The following is a 22,612-nucleotide window of genomic DNA, read 5'->3' as shown; positions in this document are numbered from 1 at the left end:
CTATTTCATCAGAATTTTTGAAGCACCTGTCACCTATCATCATCAGTTTATATGGATTTCAAGTTTTCCCGATGAACAAATGTAGTAACTCGGGGTCCATATGTCCACATGTCTGGGAGGGGAGAATCCACGTGGTTTTTGGCTTACCTGCCTGGAATCCCTTTCCCTTTTCTTGTTTGGAGTATGTCACCTTCTGTCAATCTAATTACTTCTCCAAGAAACGGCTGTTCTCAGCTCCCTGCATGACAATCACCGCCTTGTGGAAACATCCCAGAGGCCTGTGCAGTGAATTGATCTACCCCAGAAGTGTCAGTCTCCCGTGGCGAGCTGACTTCGCGGCGCACAGGCTCACTCAGGGTTTACAGAGTTCCTGAGGAAAGAGTCGCTGTAGATCCATAGCAAGAAAGCAGGTGGTTTGGGTAGATCTCTTGCCTTACCCTGACATACGGAATAAATCTTTCCAAAAGATAGGCAGCTGAGAGACACTTTTATAAACCCGGGACTTCTAGCCCCTGTAAAAGAATAATGAGTTAAGTGCCTGCATTACCTGACCAATAACGTTTGTAAGTGATCAAAGAAGCTTTCAAAGGCCAGCAGCAGAGATTTTGATTTTACTAGAAAAAGGACTGAAGGGATAATGCTGATTTATCCATTTAGTAATCCCTTTAGTTTATACCCACTATTTATTACTGTGATAAAGACAGACTTGGCTGAATCTAACCGTATTCCTTTGTCATCATTAAGCAGCTGTAGATTTTTAATATAATAAAGGAAAGACAGCTCCTGCAGTTCCATGTTCACACTACAGCATTCAAGTTTATGCCATCGCTCCCATTTTCAGGGCTTTATAATTCCACGGTAATCATTTGTTCTTGGCAGAAATGTGTTCCACGAGCTCTCAGCTGAGGACAGTATTTTTGAACAAGTTTTTCAATGTTCTGGTTATGTGATTATGGGAATTTGGAACTCGATATTAATTTGCTTTTGGAGTTTGTGTTTGCATATCTCAAAATGCTTTTTTAAATGACACAATTTAACTTGAAATAAGACTATCATGTAAATGGTAGAGATATTTCATTACTTAAGTACTGGTGATACTCTGTATAAGGAAATGTAGTAAGATACAAGAAGAATTTATTGGGAGAAAATGAGCCACTTTCCCCCCTCATGCCCGTCACTACCTTTGCTTTGTGACTTTGAACCAGCTGCTTTGTTTGCCTCATAGTTTACATAATCCTTCAGGTACCAAGTGAGCTGTGGATCAAATTGCTTTTCTCACTGGTAAACTGATGTGTTTTATCGACCCATAAGCATTCCCTCCCCGTCTAAACTTTGACATCTAAGGAGTATCACTATTTTAGCCCTATTTTCATACTTAAAATTTTTCCACAGTAATTTTTTTTTAATATGTCTTTATTGATTTCAGAGAGAGGAAGGGAGAGGGAGAGAGAGACAGAAACATCAATGATGAGAGAGTCATTGATCAGCTGCCTCCTGCACACCCCTTGCTCAGGACTGAGCTCGAAACCTGAGCATGCGCCTGGACCAGGAATTGAACCGCCTTCTCCTGGATCCTAGGTCGATGCTCAACCCCTGAGTCACGCCAGCCAGACTCTACAGCCTAATTATTAAAATTTTCTACCTAATTTATTTCAGTGTTCAGTCTACTGCTATGGGTAGGGGAGAGCTCTCTTCTGCATCTGGCACTTCACCCATGTGAGAAAGCCTGGGCCGGAGGCCTGCACCATCATGCTTGGCCACACTGGGTTGAGACCTGGCATAAGGTGTCCCTAAAATCCTTATGGATGACTTGTGAGAGATAATGGGTTAATATTTGTGGAGATCTTTCAATAACATGTAATTGATGCTTGAATTTTTATAAGCAAACACAGTCTCTACCCCGAAAAGCTTCGTAAGAACACTTAGCACACATGTATGTGCCAGATGGATGGTAATGACAGTTGATAGGCCTCTCCTAACCCTTGCATTCTGCTGTCAAAAATCTGTACATCAAAACAACGATAATTTTTACGATCAGATTTATTGGATAAAAGATTCGGGTGCAGATTGAAAAATCTACTATCTGAATAAGTCTTTAAATTAAAGGTTTATGTAAGAATATTCTTAACATGCCTTATAGGAATATAGGTAAAGTTTTAAAAATAGCAGATATTTTCTTGATCTTACATATTTTGCTCTATGTAAGTGAATTTTTATGAAAAATATGTGGAGTACAACACAAGAACCTCAGGAATTATTGTTAAAAGCTCAAGGATATCTGGAGATAAAAGCAGAAACACACGATAATACAGCAAGTAGTTATCACCCAGAAAAAATGCTCTCGTCGTTGAGATAATGGTAGCCAAAGAGTTTAAAATGAAGAGAAGTAAGTTAGCTAAGAAAATTATTATTCTAATGTGTTGTGGAATGTATTCTGGGTGAAAATGATGGCTGTAGATTCACGATAGGGGGACAGGTGGCCCCACCAATTATAAATTCCCCAAGATTGTAAATGTATATTTTATCATCTTGTGTCAAAATATTCATTTTAATAGTCAAACGTTTTACCACATAATAAGCTGTAACCATATGTTTATTTGTTATATTATACCACTATAACATTAATAAATATTTACAGAGCCACAGTGTATCATAGATATATTAGAAATGGTAGCTCTCTTAGTCTGATTTTAAGTGAAAATCTTCAGTGCCTCATAAACTAATTTTAAATAATGTTACTTTTCTTACACCTTGGTAAGAGCCAGGGAGTTTAAATTCTTAAGACTGACACCCCCTTTTAAACTCATGTTGTTTTATTTATTTTCCCCAACTGCATTAATTAAAGATGGAGTGTTATCTCAGCTTTGAATTCCTTAGGTTGATGTTGCAGTTTTTGCTTTATTTGTATGTGAATTCTCTCTTTAATAAAGATGAGCTCTGCTGAACTTCCCACTAATGAGAGACACTTAGGTACACAGCTCTTTATAACAATTTTGGTAGTACCAGGAAAATTTAGAATTGTTGCTTGTCTATTAGTAATTAACGTGGCAAGCTGTGTGATTAATCAGAAGTTTTATGATCTCTAAAAACATAACATTATCTCTCTACACAACATTATCTCTCTAAATCAGATCACGTACAATTAGGTTGACAACCATCAGTTAAAAAAAAAAAAAAAGGAAAGAAAAGAAAAGAAACCTCAGGACTCCTGACTCATATTTTTTGTTACAGTCTTGCATTAGTATTTATCCTTCTGTGACAGCTGAGACTAGACCAGACCTACATTCAGGAGACAGGAGGTCCAAGATAAGGCTCCGACTTTCCGCTTTCATGTGTCAGGAGACAGGCTCAGGGTGATGCGACTCAGCCGGAACCGGAGGAGCGTTTGCCGGTTTGGTAGTAATTGACTTGGTTACCTATTTCCAGGGCTCTGGCTCCCTTACCGAGCTCATGATAAGGAAGCCCTAAACTCAGCCGTTTTGACTTTTCTTTCAGCCTGTGGGTAGGCAGGAAACTTCTCGGTATTGTCAGTTCCAATACAGATTTTCACATATGTAGACCTCTGACCAGACTGGACAGAGGTGATTCTCCTGGTGACCGCAGTGTCCGGACATTCTTGGTGCTTTGTGGTATCAGCTTGGTTCTCTTACTGCCTTTTGCTGCCAAGTGCTTGTCCAAAGGGGTGGCAGGACACCATGGGTGCCAACCATTACGTGAAACTAAGGATCTGTTTCCAACATTTCTGCTTTTGTCACAATCACAGATTCTGAAATAATTGTGTAATGTCCTGACTTCTGATTTTTCTGTGGGAAAACGGAGTGTTGTAATTTCCCACCTTCCCTGTATTCTTCTGTAATTGTCTCTCGCTCGATGTTTGGAGCATGTGTGAATTCCGCATCACAAAGCTTCAGCCCTCATACTGTCTTTGTCCAACTGACTGAACTAAGTTGCAAAAGGAATATTTCTCTTTCTTTTTTTTTTAAACTAGTAATGAGTGTGTTGTTGAAATGACTCGGTTTCTTTCTATGATTTCTTTACCCTGATGTAATATAGCACGTGGAATAAACCACCTGAAATACCGGACAGCTTGAACTTCTGTAACAGCCCTGAATGTCTCTGACAGCCTTTGTCTAGGATTGAACTCTCCAAATTATGTGTTTCAGACATTGAGAAAGAAGGGCCTTAATGGCTGTGACAGCCCAGATCCCGATGCAGACGATTCAGTAGGTCACAGCCCTGAGTCTGAGGACAAGTACAGGAAAATTAATGAAGATATTGATCTAATGATCAGCAGGCAAAGATTGTGTGTAAGTACTCGGAACGCCTTTCATTTTTTTTATTCTTGGTATTTCTCTGAACCTGGCAGGCCTTGAACAAGAAGGAAAACAAAGGCTGTGAAAGCCCCGATCCCGACTCCTCTTATGCACTCACCCCACGCACTGAGGAAAAATACAAAAAAATTAATGAAGAATTTGATAATATGATCAAGAGTCATAAAATTCCTGTAAGTACCAAAGGTAGATGGCTGGTCTGCTGATAACTGCTGCAGTAACATACCTTAACCCTCTCAGTGATGGCTTGTCTAAGACACATTGGAAAGTCAAACCAACCGAACGGCCATCTCATCCCACGGCAGTCCACGTGGACAGCAGGCCCTAAGGGATGCCTAAATTACGTAATCTACCAAAGTTGCCATCGAGTTCATTCAGAGGTAGGACACTCACAGGAGGAAGAGAGAGAAAGATCTGTGCGACACACCCTGACTTACACAATCTCTTAAATACACAGTGCACACGGATCACAGTGCACGAGGAAGACAGGGCCCCCTTCTCAACAAGTTTAAGCACTTACTATAAAATACAGACATATACATTTTATTGAACTGAGACCACATACACGAGTGAAACTAGGCCTCTCATGTACACTGAGGGTCATCACCCAAATAAAAGCTTATTTCTGAACAAAGCTTCAGCCCCTCTCCCCAAACATGAAATTCAGCAACAGCACTGAAGGGTTAAAGCTATTGCTCGCTGCAGGGAAACAGACTGCATGAAAACCTAATGGTAAGATTTCAACATGTTTGTGTGCTGGGGTGATTTTAAAGCTTCATCAAAATATTCGCTTTGCCTATACCAACATTTTCCATGCTTTAACAATTGGCTAAGTTTTGTCTTAACCAAGTCAAAAAATTTCTAACAGTCAATCATATGCCTTGCCAGATATTTGAGAGAAATAACTCTGCATGTATTATTTTGTTTGCCCACAGAAAGAGGGGGAAAGTACATACCTTTTATTATATTCTGTCATCAGTCAAGTGATGTTAATTATGTGACATAAAGTGATGCAACTCAAAGCTCACACACTTTCTGAATAACCAGTGTTAGTGTCTGAGCCCTTCTTGTATACAAGCTCCTCACTAGGTAATTAATTCCTATCTCAAAAAAGTACAGTTTTTGTAATTTAGCCAAACTTCATCAACCTGAGCATTAAGAGAGACTGCAGTAAAAATATATGTCTCCATTATTACAAGTGCAGATATTTTGGGACAAAAGCTCTAGGCTGAATCTGCAGCTGCACCCACAAGATGAATGAATGCTTTACACATAGTAGGTGCACAGCCGCCTGTGTTGAATTAAACACTTTAAAACTTATTTAGAAAGTGTATGCCTCTTAAACTTTCAGTCTTCAGAAACGCATGTGTACTTCTTTGGTTAAGTGGAATAATGTCAGCAAGGAGCGTTTGTGGAATCGGAATTATTAATACACTGTATCGTGAAGGAAAGCTAAGTGCTGTAAATTCTTAAAGGTTCCATAAACTGAGTACTACATACAGAACATCCACAGTGGGCACTTTATCAAAGGGAATATTTCCTATCAGATGCTGCAATGCGTACTTGCTATGCCCAGATGATAAAATACCCATTGGGATTTTATCTTGCCCAGAAGAAGGAAAGAAACAGCTCCTTTGGGCCAACTTTTTATTTCTTACGGCCTGAGTTTCTCTTGCTATACAGTACTGGTTTAGAGTTGCTGGGCGCAGAGGTTCGTGAATGTAAGGTTTCTAAGGTGAAGTGCATTATGTGTCTCAGATAGAAGGAATCCCCTGCACAGCTGGAGAAAGGGCAGCATCTGTAACACAGCCGATCACTCTCCAGGGCAGTGATCCTAAATGTGTGCGTCGCTTTCGCCCCAGGAGTTCTGGGAGAATGCCCGTATTTGCACATTGGATCACTTTTCCTGTGCTGTAGGGGGAAGGAGGTGTGACACATACCTAGATTCCCTCGCAGTATTTCATCCTGTCATGTAAAGAGTTCAAAATCAGGATACATGATTTCTTAAGAGGTGCAGCGGTGTGTGGGGGGGATGAAAGACCACATTAGAGTTTATAGGCAGGGCCGTGAGAAGGAGCCACACAGCCCCTAGCCGTGCCTCCAGGTCTTCATTTCTTCAGTAAGTGCTTCAGTCTCCAGGATGAAAAGCCCAGTTTTCGCACATCGCTTTCAGTTGCTGGAAGTAAATTTTGTTGAAAGTTTCCACAGCTGCTAAAACATTTACAGCAGGGCAAGGACACTCTGCCCTTTGTGTGTGGAGAGTGTCTCCGCCTCTTTAAAAACATTACAAGACTGTTTTTCTATTTCAAAGACCCAGTTCGAAGAGTTTCCCTTGTAAAATAGAAAATTTAATATTGCGATCACCTGTTGGCACGATGTAATTTATGCCCATACTCCTCAACGACGTGAAATAGTTCACGGGTGACTCGGAGTCCTGTGGGCCGGCGCTGCCTCCTGCAGGGTCTGCCACGGTGCACGCGGGCCGCACAGCAGCGAAACACAGCTTCGGGCGAGGGACCGGGAGCTAGGGGCCGGGCTCGAGGAAGGCGGGGCGCTGGGTGCACACTGGCCGAGAGGAGTGGAAGTCGAGTTTGTCTTCTTCAGATAGGGGTCGAGGAAGGGGGGTCAGAAGGAAAAGCACTTGAGATTATTTATATGCAGAAGAAGACCGCTGGAAGGAAGGAAGAGATTGAACATACAGGCACAGGGGGGATAAAAAGGCAAAGCTCAGGAAGGAAGGATGGGCCTGGAACAGGCCTCAGCGCAGGTGGCCCCGGTGTAGCTAGGGGTCGGTGGGGAGAGTGAAGCTGAGTGGGTGACCACCTGACCCCCTGTATTTTCTATACTGAATGTAGCTAGTCTATAGGTACGGGGGGAGCAGGTGCTTGAAAGAGAACTGAGAATGGAGGTGTAGACATTGTGGGGAGTTGGGGATAGAGAGGAAACGAGCAAGTACGTGCTCGAGTTGTCAGGCGGCCTTGAGGGAGTTTGGATACCAGCGACTGGAGGTCACTGGTCCTCAGAAAGTTGTGATTTTTTTTCTCTCTCTCTAGGCTAGTTTGCAGCAGACTGGTAATGGTTGATCAAAAGTTAAGGGTGTCATTAGCGGCCCCAAAAAAGGGATTCAGTTCAATCACTCACACTGAATAAAAGAGGGCTTATTAACTAAAAATATTTTATTAAAAATATTTGATTTGACTTTTTATTAGACTTTTCCTTTTGGTAAGTTTGAGAAAATAGTGGCTTTTGGATAAGAGTTCAGATACCTTTCTGACCACGATGACTCACTTCAGTCACCATGATCAGTTTGTTCAGGGACAGAAACTAAAAGCCTTTTAGCTGTTATGTCTGTATCTCTTAAAGCCGGGCCAGCGTCGCCGGCGCATGACCTGCGCAGTTGCACAGGGCCCTGCTCTCCTGGGGCCAAGCTTGGTGAAATGCTGCTCACCATCTAGAAATTCTTCATAATTTTTAACAAGGGTCCCCACTTTCATTTAGCCCTGGTCCTACAAATTATATGGCCAATCCTGCCTGCAGCCTTTTATTTAATCACCCCAAATTCCCTCTTCTTCCTCTCTTAAGTTTAAAATTTGGAGTCTGGCCCTGAGATCTCTGCAAGTTTGGAGTCTTTAACTACTTTTTGGCTTTCACTTTTTAAACAAATTTTTTTTTAATTTAAGTGCTTCTAAGTTCTCAAATTTTGAAAAGTTAAGAAGAAGGAGAATAACACCAATATCATATAAACATTTATACATTATGAGAGCCTTTGTTTTCCCTGAAGTGTTCAGCTCCGGTTGGTCTCTTTAGGGGTGCATTCCCTTCATGCTCAGATCAGGCCGGGGCAGCTAAATGACTCACCTGGTTACGTGTCAATTTACTACACAACCTGGACTGCAACTGAGATTTCTGATATTAAGGCTGATGTTCTTTCTGATTCTCTGAGATATCTTCTCAGTGTGGTTATTTTCAAGCTTATAATTTGACTTCAAAATTATTTAGCCAGTTCCTGATACAAATAAGGAAGCAAAGCGAAAGACAGAGAAAATACCAAGGCTGTTAGCATATTTTATGACTTGTGAATCTTTGAAGCATACTTTGATATCAGAATTATACCTGACTGCGATTTAGTCAGTCACAAGAGAGATTTTATAATAATCATCATCAATTTGTTTATGGTCCACACTGCTGGAAACTGGATAATTCTTGGGGGTGATGGTTTAGGTGTGGAGGAGTAGAGAGAGACATTCAATGAACTGGTTACTAGGGTGGTTCAGAATTTATTAAATAATTATTAATAGTCCTCTTTATATTGGATGTGTATATAATTACCCAGGGGAAGGGGAGAGAAGTAGCCTTTGCTCTCTGCTGAGATACAATCAACATTCTATAGAGTATTCAGGAGAGAAGCAGTTTTATAGCTGTCCTTAGGTATCCAGTAATAGTTAAACATTTATAAGTAGTAATAATGAACACAGATTTTAAAATTTGTAACCAAATGATAGTTTTAAAATATCAAATCTGAGTAAATATAGAAGAGGGGAGTTTTTAAGGTTCATTTTTTCCCAAGGCCTCAGTCACAGACGCAGTTAGCACAGACGGCACTCCAACCTGGCTACTCACCCACATCCCAGACAATCCATTTAGTTCATTACTTTGGTGGTTCACAAATAGTGTTACTAACATCCAGCTCTTACTTCACAGTATGATTTCTGATTGCAACATTCTCGTTCTATCCAAAACTTACACGGTGTTGCACAATGATTTAGTAGCAAGAGCAGCGGGCTGAATCACTAACTAATTAGATGGCATTGGACCACTTACTTAGTCTCATGGATTTTAAAAGGAAAGAATTATATCTACAGTGAAAGAATGTTGAAAGGGTTATATCACATCACATATGTAAATTATACATTACAGTGCTTGCTCAATAAATAACATCCAGTAAATCTTAAGCTTATATTTTTGTATTAGTACAGTGCCTCCCTAAAAATTCTCCTTTGAAGAGAAATATTCAGTTGACATAATAAAAAGTAGACCAGGCTCTGCATTACCGTAGAGGAAAAGAGCTTTAACACCTGTATGAAATGCGACATTATTTAGCCAACATCATAGTTGATTTTATAATAGAAGGGAAACAAGAACAAAGAAAGGTGATCAGGAGATGGCAACCTCTGCCGTCGGTGGTCCGGCAACGGGATGCGACAGTAGGAGAGCGCCCTGAGCTTTCTCCTCCCATGCTCTGGGCCTCTGCTGGCACCGCCACTGGCCAAGCTGAAGCCACAGGGCAAGGTGAGCCTAGTGGGTGCAGGGGGGTCAACCCCTGGGCCCAGAGCAGTGAAGAGGGGAGACAGTGAATCTGAAGCGACAAATGGAGGAGCCGTAGCACAATTACTTGACTGTGTTTTTCTCAGATATAATAGAGGAATTCTTATTTGGTCTTTTAGTAAAAGAATACAATATTTTATTTACATTTATTTTACAGCATCTACTAATATTTTTGTTGTTTAAAAGGTCTGGAAATTTGGGGATTTTATTCCTTCTTTGATGTCAAGCATTTATATTCCGTTATATCATGGTGTCTGTCTAAAATTATTTTTGTACTCTGTTAACAACAGATAAAGCCTAATAAAGAATGACTGTGTTAATATAGCGCTTGGACATTTTTATTTCCCTCTTAAACAATGAAGAATCAAAGACGTGGGAAAGAAAAGAGTTATGTAACATTTATTCTGGCCAATATCAGCATGTCCAGATCATGGAAGGAAAGAAAAGAAGGAAAAATAAAGAATAAGAAATAAAAGGACAAGCGTAAATAGAGAACAGCATTGTAATCATCACCAGGATAAACATAGGACTACTGCAGAGCACAACGCGTGTTGCAGGCCAGCCAATCAACCAGTGAAAGAAAACTGCTGTTAGGATTACAAGGAAAAAATAGTTTAAAAAACAGAACAAAAAACTTTAAATCACATGCACATATGCACTTAAACTTGCCCAATAGATTACTTGAAAATAACTGAGGGAATGTTCTATTTAAACTCCATCTCCAATATACATATTAGATACATACGCACATCCATTTTATATTAAGAATGCTGTGTGTTCTGACACTATGAGCCCTCTGGCAATATATTCAAACAGTATATTTATTTGTAATATTAAAAATGGAAAAAAGAGGGAGTTGCAACTATGATTATCTGGTTAGAGCAAGCAGAAAAATAAGCATGACTTTGCTTAAATTGCCAAAATAATATCAAAAAAATCAATAATTGGGACCTGATTGCTCTAATTAGATAGCCACACAGCTTTGGTTCTCTAAATATTTGCTCTCTCTCTCATTTGAGATGCAGGCCTTGCCATTTGTCAGGGTTAGTATATCAAAAATGTGAAGTGCAACATATATTCTGAACTGTCGTTTTAAAATATGAATTATTGAATGATATATGCTCTGTTGAATCTGGGATCTTAAAATGTCTATTATAATCTTCAGAGTTACTTCAAAAGGTAGACTTTTAAAAAATAATAATTAAAGTATATGCGCTATTCACAAGCCTGGAGATGATTTTATATCATTGAACTTTTGCATAAATATGCTTCAATAAGCAATTAAGCCGAAGGCTCTGGTTTGCATTTTAATCCTCCCGTTTCTCTGTGAAGTCATCGCAATCACACACCTTTGATTTTGCAGTCGTTTCTGCCACGAGATTCAGGTATCACAAGTGAACAATTATTACCTAATAGAATGGAATTCAAAGACAATGGAGTCTAATGAAATGGGGCTTTGTTTTAAACAAAAGTGAACCATTTCCTAATAGTTGCATAGAAGGAGTTCTAAGCACATTAAAGGAATCAATTTATGATTTGAACATCGTGAGAGCTCTTCTTAATGGTCTTCTAGACACCAAGCAGTTTGGAATTTGAAATTTTTCTTAGAAAGTAAAGGCTGTCTGTACTTGAGAGCTTCTGCTTCTATTCTTTTTTTAAATTTTTAACCCTTTTTGTTTTTCTGCTCGTACAGGCTGTTCCACCTCCCAACTTTGAGATGCCGGTGTCCATCCCGGTGTCCAGCCATAACAGTCTGGTGTACAGCAACCCCGTCAGCTCACTGGGAAACCCCAACCTTTTGCCACTGGCCCACCCTTCTCTGCAGAGGAATAGTATGTCTCCTGGTGTAACACATCGACCTCCAAGTGCAGGTAACACAGGTACGTCCTCACACGCACACTGTGTGAACAAGTCATTGCAAGGAGCCACTCTTGGCAAAAAGGCCATTTTATCTACACGTCTTCCAGTTTCCCATTTGTTATGGTCTCCACTGCTCGGCCTTCAGCATGATAAAGCCTAACCCCACGAGCATATCTTTTGAAATCTTTCATAATCTGCACTTTATGTGTCCAGCCAATCTCCTCATGTGCCTCTATTTTAACCACATGTTTTCTCACACATGTTTTCTCAGCTACCCTGTCTCGTGTGTGTGCTTCTGCTCTTCTCCTGCCTAAAATGCCATTTTCCTCCTCGAGAGAGATCACTTCTCTGTGAAACCTTCCCCTGTGTCCTCTTATGGCATATCCCATGATCAATTTTTATTTGTTTATACAGCATAGTTTACTTAAACCACAGCAAGGCAGAAAGGAAATGTGGTGGGATAGCATAATTAATAAGAAGTGTGAAATAAAAACCAAACTATGTCAGAAATGAAGTTAAGAGCACATCAGAAGGACATTACACCTGCCATAAATTTGTCTCTGCACTTCTAGGAGATCCTCGCTGTTGCACAATTCACAGTGTCCCATAGAGAAGAAATTATTGCTCAGGAAAACTTCAACCACTCTTAGTACTTAGATCAAGCAAAACACATTTTGGAATATATTGAGTACGCATCTATTTTCCCACTGGATTTAGAGAGACTTGAACAGAAGACTGTCCTCTTGACTTGCTACGCTCACAGTAGAAATTAAGTAAATAGGTATTGAATATAACTAAACGATTCCTTCCTGTTTCCAAAAGAAACACCACATAAATAATTATATTCACAAATTATGTACAGCAATCATTACATATTTACATTTTGTTTTTTAAAAAGCACTCCGTAGGAAAATGCTCATTTCTTAGGCACAGGTAACTGTTTTAAAGGCAGTTTATTCACAAGAGAATGAACATCTGTCATGATTAAAACTAAACATACATTCCTGTTTAGTACAGAAACTTTATATAGAAAATACAGTCCAAATCAGCAGGGTAAAAAACCTTGATGGATCTTGAGTCTGAAAGATGAGAATAAAGGACTTCATCATAGTTCTCTCTCTGGAGAAATATGGTTGAAATTTTTCATAAGAATTTCAATAATCATATACATTCCTTTCAGAATCGCACCCAAATGCAGTTGAATTTATTTGGTGAACTTAGGCTCATTTATTTTTAAAATTCTCATACTTTATTTCCAAAATATTATTCAATTGGAAATAATAAACATTTTCTTACAATGTAATGAACATTTTCTTCTAATTCCCAAACCAAACCTAACTAATAATTGTAGAGTGTCGCTCAGAAGCCTTTAGAAAATAGTCAGCTGTTATTCTGGTGGGTTGTTTTTTCATTTTGGCTAAATCTTGTTCCTTAAAAACTAACAGTAGTTATTATATTTAATATCTTACTGAAACGCTCCAACTCTCACATATAAACCTTGACAAATTTCAAATTACTTTCTTAAGTTAGCAATGAATAAGCCTAAGTTTCTAAATTCATGGCCAATGAGACCTTTTTACTGTGTCAATAAGTAAAATTCAAGTAGTGAATGAGGTCATTCACTGTAGGTAGATTCATGAAATGACCAAAATCGTGAACAATTAACACTGCACAAATTTAATTTTATAAAATATATTTATAAAGAATTAAACATCAAATGTATGGTTATTTGAATATATAGTAAACCTTACTGGGTTTTGTTTTTTTCTCTCTCTTTCTATAGAACATCCTCTTAGGAAAAACTAGACTTGGAAATAAAAAAAATATTCAGAGACCAATTAAAGACTGGATTTTTTCAATGTAATTTTTCTTCGGAAAAAAGATTCCGCAAAATGTCAGTGATTGAATGTCTTTTTAATGTTTGAGCGCAGCACGTCACACTAAAACAAGTGTCAGCCTTCTGACTTAAGCAATACTTTACAAATTTAGGACTCGAGAGAAGACAGGCTGCTGAGGCTGCCGGGGGCCAAGCGCGCTCTTCTGCGGCCCCTCAGCCCCCCCTCTGACCTCCCCCTGTCGTCCGCAGGTGGTCTGATGGGCGGAGACCTCGCATCCGGTGCAGGCACCAGTGCAGGTGAGTGGACCCCCTACCGCTGTGCGTGTCCTTGCTCGGGGTTCCTTCCCTGGGGCATTTGCGGGAAGTATGAGTCTTTTGAACCAAGTGAAGCTGAGAGATCTGTGAGAGGCATGGAAAAATGACCCCAACAATTGCTAAAGCACTTTTATGAACAGGAGTGACTGGAACTTAGAAGAACGTTTATCAACTAGAACTGAACCTGACCGAGACTTCAGCTAGTCAGTGTAGAGATCTGAGGGCTCCGATCAAATCTGTTGAATCCCAAATACCATCTCTAGACACGAGTGCCTTCAGCCAGCCTTGCCATTTGAGGTCTCGGTTAATCATTTCACGTTCACCGTGACTCACTTCCTGCCAAATTCCTATACATTTCTAAAAGAGAACACAAGAAGAAAAGGAAGGGTGGGATTATAACCATTTAACAGTAATTCAATAAACTAAAACCATGTTTGGCATTAAAATGAGCTCTTAGAGAATGTAAATATAGTGCAGACCTAAAAAAAGCCACTTAGATATATTTCAGTTCTTATAAGATCATCTTCCACCATGGCCAGTTGTTTCATCAGGTGGCATTTCTTTGGAGTTCTGTATTAATTCATATCATAGTGATTACTGAGATATTGATGGCATTTTCAACACAGAGGAACAGCACACAATACTTTTGAAATGCTAACTGCAGTTCACTATTGGCATAACAAGTAACCATGGTAATTCCTGCAAGCTAGAACATGCTATACATTTAAAATAGGAGGCAGGCATGAATGACACAAGGTTATATTTGAAATGTCAAAAAAATTCAAGTTTATTGAAATATCGATGGACATCCTAATTAAAATATTTTCCCAAGGTCAAATATAATGGCCTACTAATTATAAGAAAGAAGATAAAGACAACTGGCATATAAAAACATTTTTACAAATATACCCATTTGGGGATAATGTTTCTCACTTCTGATGTTGGCTCTTCCCTAATTCAATGAGTAATGAAGAAAAAGTATTAAGAGTATACAGTGAATTAATGAACGATGGCACTGCTTCCTATTTTATCTTTCTTTTAAAAATTAGAGTCAAATTAATGAGTAAACTTGATACACTATTTTGCTGGATATTGAAATAAAATGTTCATTTCCCCCTCAAAAATCACTTTGTGGCTTGTTGCCTCAACATTACAGAACCAGATCCAAGCCAGCCCAGTGTTTCTTGGATTCAAGTCTCTGGCAAGCACTATGGTTAGAAAGAATGGTGGGGACTAAGAATTGGGTTGTCACAAATACCAAGAAAAAGATAATATAAGAAAAATGGTTTAGATGTTATGATATTTTATCCAGTATCTTGCTGCATCCGTTTGCCAGGTCTTATGGGAACAGCCAGTGGTGGTGATGAAAGTTATTAGAAGTAGTAAAAAACACGCACATGTGGAGTGGGGGGAACGAGTTGCTCAGCTTTGATGGAAGTGGCCTCTTATTACTGCTTAACAGCTAGAATGCATTAGAATCCTGTATCGAAGATGAGACGTGCTCGGTGGTTCAATTATGCTGTCATTGTCAAGTGCCTGACAGTCCGCTAAGTTTAATGGCACTCCAGGGACAAAGAAGATACTCAGTCTTGTAAGCATAAAAGTTAGCCACATATAGATTATAGCGTCATTGAACTAAAAAAGTCTTACGAGCTTAGCATGTTCACCCTCCTAATTCAGGACGTCTGCGGTAGGCATGAGAATCTACTTCAAAAATAGTCAAAGAAAACAAAGAAAAACACTCAGCTGCCCCAACCTCATGCTAATAAATGTTATATTTTGATGACCGTTTCTTGTAGTCATGAGTATATAGTTTCCACAGTCTCTGTGTAGTTGTGAAACAGTTACTCCCCTGCTTTTTAAAAATAGAGGAAGCGGCCCTTGCTCACGCGGGTTCCACAGAACACCTGTTGCAGATGCCAATTAGCCTTCGCTTAGCTGTCATGTCCTGCTCTCGGGCGCGGCCGTCTTCCCTCCTTTCTCATGCTGGACAGTATCATATGTCGAAGCTGAATATATCTGTGCTGATGTTAGAGAATCACATAACACGGGGGAAACAAGGCCAGCCAGAATGTCTCTACATTTTCAGGAAAAAAAAAACTGAAACAGAACGGCCAGAAGATACCTTTTAGATTTTGAGTACTGTCATTGAAATACAAGGTCTCAGATAAAGTGGGGAACTCAGAGGCCGAGTGGCAAGGCTCTGCAATTAAGTTAAATAATTTCCAGTCTTTGTAATTTTTTTCAAAATCCAATCATCCTTTCACCTTGTAGAAAGGATAGTCCTGTGAGGAATGGAAGGAAATTTAGCATTTATTTTGTGCCTGAGAATACCAGGAGGCCAAAGAGAGAGACATTATCCTTTTCAGCTCAGCTCAACCAGAAGGTATAACATCTTTCCCATCTGGTCTCTGAGCCATCTCTCTGCCTCATGCCATCATCTGGCGAGTCACCAAGTCTTACCAACTCTGCCACCAAGGTATTTCCTCAGTCTGGCCCTTTCACTCCATCCTTTTCCCAGTCCGCTGAGTCAGGCCGATACCAACACCCCAGGCCCCTAATCCATCTCCCTGGTTCACAGTGCATCCCACTCCATTCTCCCCATCACTGATTAGTCTTTCTCAAAGCCTTAAACTAATCGGAGGTCATCATTCATAGGCCTCAGACCCAGCGATGGCTTCCCAGCTCTTTCAGAATTAACCATGAGCTTCTTCTCTCTGGCCCAACGTGCTTTCCAGTCTTAAACCTTCTTACCATCTGCCCCTGCCATCAAGAACCCTGCACTCCAGCTCTAATAATAGCAAACATTTAAATTGGTCTTAACTGTGTGCTTTATAAAAAGCAACTCATCTATTCCCATCCAGTTATTTGGAATAGATCCTCTTCTTCTACCCTTCTATGAGGAGTGGGATTGAGGCACAGAGAGGTTAAATCGTTGGCCAAGGTGGAACCCGGGCAGTCTGTCTGCAGTTTTCGGACTCATCTGTGCTTCTGCTTTGCAAGCGGTGCGGAGGCTGCTTGCCTTATGTATGCATTCCTGGCACCCCTGCTGCAGGCTACTGAGCACCCCTCATCCTTCTTCAGAATTCAGCTCAGCCCTTTCCTGTCCCTTCCAGAAGGAATTGTGCACCTCTCTAGTCTGCCGAGCCAGCCTGTGCCCACACTGCTTAGCTCATCGCGTGTAATTGCGACGTCTGGGCACACGTCTCCCTCCTGGACACTCAACCCTCCGGGCAAATCATGTCTTACTCAGTTTGTATTCCCAGCTTGAGACATAAAAGACAGCACATGGCAGATACTCAGTAAATGTTTGTTAGCCGAATAAAGAAAAAGCTGATTTTATAGACATGAACTTTTAATAGTGTCATTGTAAAAAACAGAAAGAGTATTTCAAAGAAATTTATGTAGTTTTAAATAAAAAAAGATATGCCCTTTTCTGTAATTCAAAAAATAATGTATTCTTCTGATCCTGTACACAGTGAGTAATGAATTAATTACTTGATTAAATGGCTCAGCGCCATTGGCCAATAAAGCCTTACTCACGTCTCTAACATACTTAATGGAAGACCAAAGAACTGGTACGTAGCAGTAAATGAAATGTGGGCTGGTATCTCAGGCCATCACAAATCACCTCTTAAAACAACGAACCCATTGTCAGTGGAAGTAATTTCAAAGATGAAGGCAAGGGGTGATGAAGAAGTAGCAGGATGGGCTTGTGCTCTTGGTATAAGAGAAATATACAGCAAGTCATTATAATACATTAGTAATAGTGACATTTCTAGGTTTCAGTTGACAGTTATTCATCCACTACTTAATCCTTTCCTCTCAACAACCAAAATGAAAAGTCACTGCTTTTAAAATTACATTTTGTCATATCTCCGCACATTAAAGCTTTTAACATGCTAATCTTCGTGGTTATTGATGATTGGAAGATTAAGTTCAGTTGCCCTCTCATCATCACTAGATTTAGTGGAAATAACCATCAGCACAGCAGTGCCTTGTGTCGGATTATTCACAGTCCTAGCAGCACCCTTTGTTTTCCCTTTGATAGCATGGTTGTTTTTTATTTAGTAGGAAGTACCAGTAGGCTCAAGAATTTACTGATTCGTGGTTGTGACCAGAGAAAAGGGGGTGTGGGGAGAAAACCTTCAGGAATCTCTTTGAAGTTTTAAGAGAATTTTACAATCTACATAGCTATTTGACAATAAGGCAAAGGAGATTTATGTATATTGGTTAATAATTTTAATTGGCATTTATTGTAAATTAGATATAATTTTATATAAAAAGAAACTAACAGCTGTTATTTTGATTGTCAATTGTTTACTATTTTATGCATTTGGTTGTCAAGCATTGTCACTTCCAGAATGCTTAATTTATATCACTGAGTACACGGAGACTCCATGGCAGAGTGCTGTTGTAGATGAGTCGCTGAGCAGCGAATCAGGAAAGCTGGCTTCAGACTCTGAAAACACTCTGTCCAGCAAGACCTTAGACTTAGGAGCTTTGAACTTAGCACTCACATTGGGGAGAAGACACAAATATCTATAGTGTCCAATGTGTTGTGATCGTATCATCATAAAACTTTAATTTCATGACTTCTTTTGAAATTCATTTAGCACTGAGAAAGAAATTTTTATCATGCTATAAAAGGGAACTAAGTGAGGAGAGGAAAAGGTCATTCAATGTTTATTTTTTACCAGTACCATTGTTTTTCAAGTTTTTGTTTTTGAGAATACTTATCAAAAATTTCTCGGCTGACTTTCTTATCAGCCAAAAAGACTTCTCTGAAATTCTTACTCAGTGATTTAAAATATCAGTGAAGTGGTTAAAAATTTAATCTAAAAGAATTTGCTTTAACAAGATTGCATTTTTGTTGCCTGACAAAACACAAATTCAGATCGCAATATTCAAGAAAGGAGAGGGATACCATTTAGTTGCTCTCAAATAAGAAAATTACTTTTATTACTATAGAAATACAATTTTATATTTCTTTTTAAAAATATTAAGCAGCATGTGAAAAAAAATCTAAGTTAATAGTTGGATTCTTGTTTTGAAAGTATTCTGTTAGTTTGGTTTGTTCTGAATAAAAATTCAGAGCTCATTTGCAGTTTTACTTTGGGAGTTCACCCAAAACACAAATGAAGATCCAACAGCATTGCTTTATTAATATTTCTGAAATTAAGTAACAAAGATATTTTTAACTTAAACCAAGGTTATCTAGATTTATTAAAGGGAAAAAAATACTTAGTCTTCTGGTTGGATAATCTACAGCACGCGGCATGCAGCCAGTGCCAAGAAAATAAGTATCTACCTTCCATATACGAGACCTGAAAAATTACAGATAAAGTAGCACCTCGACACCATTCTCTAGGGGCCCATACTGAAGTTAGAGAAGCAGCTTAAAGAGAAGACAAATGAAAAATGTTACAGGCTAATACAGGATAACATAAAATCTTCTTCCAACCCCTTTGGTTTGACTTAATTCTTAAGGCATTTGCTTTCTGCAGAAAAAACAAAATTTCAAATTATAACTTCCTACAGTGTCTTAACAGATTTTAGAGTCCTTTGTAAAACATGATTTCTGACCTCACAAGTGATATCTTTTTTATCCCCTATCCTCCTGTTACATTCAGTAAAGCAATGTGAAAGTTGGGTGTCTTCGCTCATATCTCATTGATTTAACCCAGGAATGTGACTGGATAAAGAACTTTGATCATTTTTAATATTAATTGAGGCAAGTAATATTTTCTCCTAAGTTAATAGTTTTACTCAAATTTTCGTTTTCTCTCAGCAGTCTTATTTTTTTTATACTACTGGTTTCTCTTTTCCCTGTTTTTGACATCACCATAAGATTTTATTTGGAGGTAATATAGAGAGAAAAGCTCTTCTCAGAATCATCAGTGACATGAAATTATGCATCAACAGACAGCAGATGCTGAAGGAGCGATGTGGTTAAAAAACCCCTCTTTTGGAAATCAATTTTTTACCTACCAGGGACTTTTCGGGACTTCAAAGCTGTTGGCCAAGAGTATAATTCGCTGTTTTTAAATAAAACTTTGCCAGTCACTTAAATTTTACAGTTAGACTTACATAGTATGTTTCATTTGCATTTCAATTCAAAGCGTTAGAGTCATGATACAGTCCCATATTCGAAAGAGCAAATCAAATATATACTTTTAGTTTACTTTAAACTAAAGTAGCAAAACCTTAGATAAACAATTTTAATTTTTAACCTACAGATGTGTCACTGTGCTTATTTATTATTGTTCCATTTCAGTTGTTTTAACTGAACTTAATACTAACTTGCTGTTTTACTAAACACTTGGCCTTCCTTTCACAATTTTTCACCTTAGACTCCACTTACAACCTGCAGTTATGGTAAGAACTGATTATGCTGTATTTATAGTGTGTGAGGGAGGGGAGCCCTGTTATATTAACATAGGTTATTATAATAATAATAGCAAACCTAAAGCTATGATCAATTTACATATTCAAATACAACATTAATTTGCATAACAATCATGAAAAAGGAACTTCAGTTTAATATTAAGCAACTCAAAGAAAACTATAAAATCACGGAGTAAAATTTTTGTTCAAGCAGTAATTTGGGAAAATATTCCATAAGCAGATATTCAGAATAATAAAATAATCAAGGAAAATATATGATAGACAAGTTATTTTAGGGATGACATTTATAGCTTTGGAAAATCTGTGAATTCCCATATTGCAGGATTGTTGTGAAACTTAGGTGAGATAAACCAATGCAAGGCACCTAGCAGTATCTGTCCCAGAGCAAATTCTTGTTAATAAATGCTAGCTATTGTTAGCATTACTATTATTTATATTTCCTAAGCAAACAATAAAGCTTAGTGTAATGCAGTTCCAGTAATATTTACTAAATGTGCAGCGCACTAGTAGTCCTCACAGAGATGTCTGCCACGGCCCCTGCCCTCACGGGGGGAGTAAGGAGTGAATATTAGCAAGGCCGGGGCAGAAACGGAGCTCAGCACAGAGCAGCGCGACCCGTTTCCCTCTGAACATCATGATCTTCTCATGAGTTTGCGGCAGTGTAAATGTTAAAGCCACAACTAATTATTCATTCTCTTCTGTCACGTTCTCTCTAATTTATACTGTCTCAATATTTTTGTTTATAAAAATGACTGAAAGAATGAGCGATTGTGTCAATAATGAAGACACCCCTTCATTTTTAGCAAAGAGACAGCCCCAAAATCACAAGAAGTGAACAATTAAGTGAGTCATCAATCTATCACTCATCGTTAAGTGGGATTTTTTGAAGATAGTAAGGTTCAAGATCATTTTCATGATGCAATTAAAAAGTATCCCTGCAGTAAATCAGTACTCGAAGCAGAACGGTGTTTTGAGTGCCTTTTTGCACTGGAAACATCAGATTGTCTGTTGCTTGCTTGTTTGCAAATGGAGCCTTTATTCAGAGAGAGAGGGAGAAATGTAGGATGCATTCTAAATCTGAGACATCTGGCTTTGTAATAGTGTAGTGGAAGCAGTTTGTGTTTTGGATTCAAATCAAAGCTCTCCCACTTACTGACAAGCCACAGAAGGGCCTGCATCTCAGTTTTCTCGTCTGTCAAAAGTTGGGGTGATCATGCTTGACCCACATGACTGTTAGGACACAGGCGCATGTGGTTTGCCCATAAAAACCTACTTTATGTACGGACTCTTGATTGTTGGAGAAACAACTCAGTAATAAATAAAAATTCTTTACTTCTGCATCACAACCCTGAGCTTATTGTATGTGCTGAATGTTTCAAGTTCAGTATCTAGTTGGCAGATAGACTTAATTTCACAAAAGACACTAAGCAAAACACATCAAGGACAGTGGGGTAGATACGAAATCCGTGAAGGTCTGGTTCAACATCGGGGTGACGTGGTCAAGCAGAAGAGACAAGTCCCTTTTTAGAACGTCTGCTGCCCTCTAACTAGTACACCCAAAAATAGTCTTGGCTTTGGTGTATTCATGGGGTATTTTTCTGAGAGCACACCACAAAGGCACTGAGGTTTCACAGGAGTTTCTTCATTGTCTAGCGTTATGGGTTATTACATTATTTCCCTAAGAAACCCCCAGATAGAGCGGAGCGATTTTGTTTAAGAATCTGCAGTCGGCAGCCTTCCCAGGGTAAGAATCGGAAGTCTGCCTTGCCCCCGCTGCAGGAGGCATATTGAAATCTTCGCCATTCCCAGATTTCTGACCTCCGCCAATGAAAAAGATCTCCTTTTCTCTAAAAACAAAACAAAAATAAATAAACCGTGATTCACAACAGCTGAATAACTTAGAGTTCCTAGTGGGGTTTTTGAATCCTCACCCAAGGATACGTTTATTGATTTTTATTTTTTTTTAGTGAAAGAGGAAAGGAGAGAGAGAGAAATATCAATGTGAGAGGGAAACATCGATCCGTTGCTTCCCGAGCTCGTTGGGACTGGGACCGCACCCCAAACCTATGCTTGCGCCCTGCCGGGAAGCGAGCCTGCCTCCTTTTTGGGGTGCGGGACATGCTCCAAGTGACAGAGCCTCCCGGCCAGGGCCTAGTGCTTTAACAGGGTTTCAGCATTCAGGGCCAAGTACCTGTAGGACTGAAGTCTAGAAGTTTATAATATTTTTCTACTAAAACTGTTGTGTTACTTTAAGTAGAACAGTGGGTTGAATGAACAAGTCTACTGTATACAATTTAAAAGACTTTTCAGTGGAAATATGTATGTTTATTTGAAACACAAAATAATATTCTGATAGTAGAAAGTAACTTACCTTAAAACCTTTAAAATGTTAAATGTTAAATTAATTGGTGATAGTGAGCATTATTATGTATGTGGCATCTCTATTTTAACAAGATAGATACACTGTGCAGATGTTTTCAAAATTGTTCTAATTAAAAAAACAACATCGGTAAAACAGTTTGATGAAGTAAAAGCA

At 39.0% G+C, this 22,612-nt stretch overlaps 1 protein-coding gene across 7 annotated transcripts in view; it reads left to right on the top strand.

Moving 5' to 3' along the window:
* MEF2C (myocyte enhancer factor 2C) overlaps nucleotides 1-22,612 on the top strand; it is a 158,292-nt gene that overhangs the window by 115,150 nt on the left and 20,530 nt on the right. For 6 of the 7 annotated variants that reach the window (XM_016210318.2, XM_016210316.2, XM_016210321.2 and 3 more), the window contains 3 exons: nucleotides 4,164-4,307; nucleotides 11,350-11,536; nucleotides 13,603-13,650. In XM_016210318.2, the coding sequence (XP_016065804.1) occupies nucleotides 4,164-4,307; nucleotides 11,350-11,536; nucleotides 13,603-13,650 (379 nt within the window). Of the gene's footprint in view, nucleotides 1-4,163; nucleotides 4,308-4,366; nucleotides 4,505-11,349; nucleotides 11,537-13,602; nucleotides 13,651-22,612 lie in introns of all 7 variants that reach the window. The other variant, XM_016210322.2, reaches the window with a different exon arrangement.

Source organism: Miniopterus natalensis, chromosome 3 (genome assembly GCF_054644295.1).
Source record: "Miniopterus natalensis isolate mMinNat1 chromosome 3, mMinNat1.hap1, whole genome shotgun sequence".
NCBI lineage: Eukaryota > Metazoa > Chordata > Mammalia > Chiroptera > Miniopteridae > Miniopterus > Miniopterus natalensis.
This window is presented reverse-complemented; position numbering and strand designations above follow the sequence as displayed.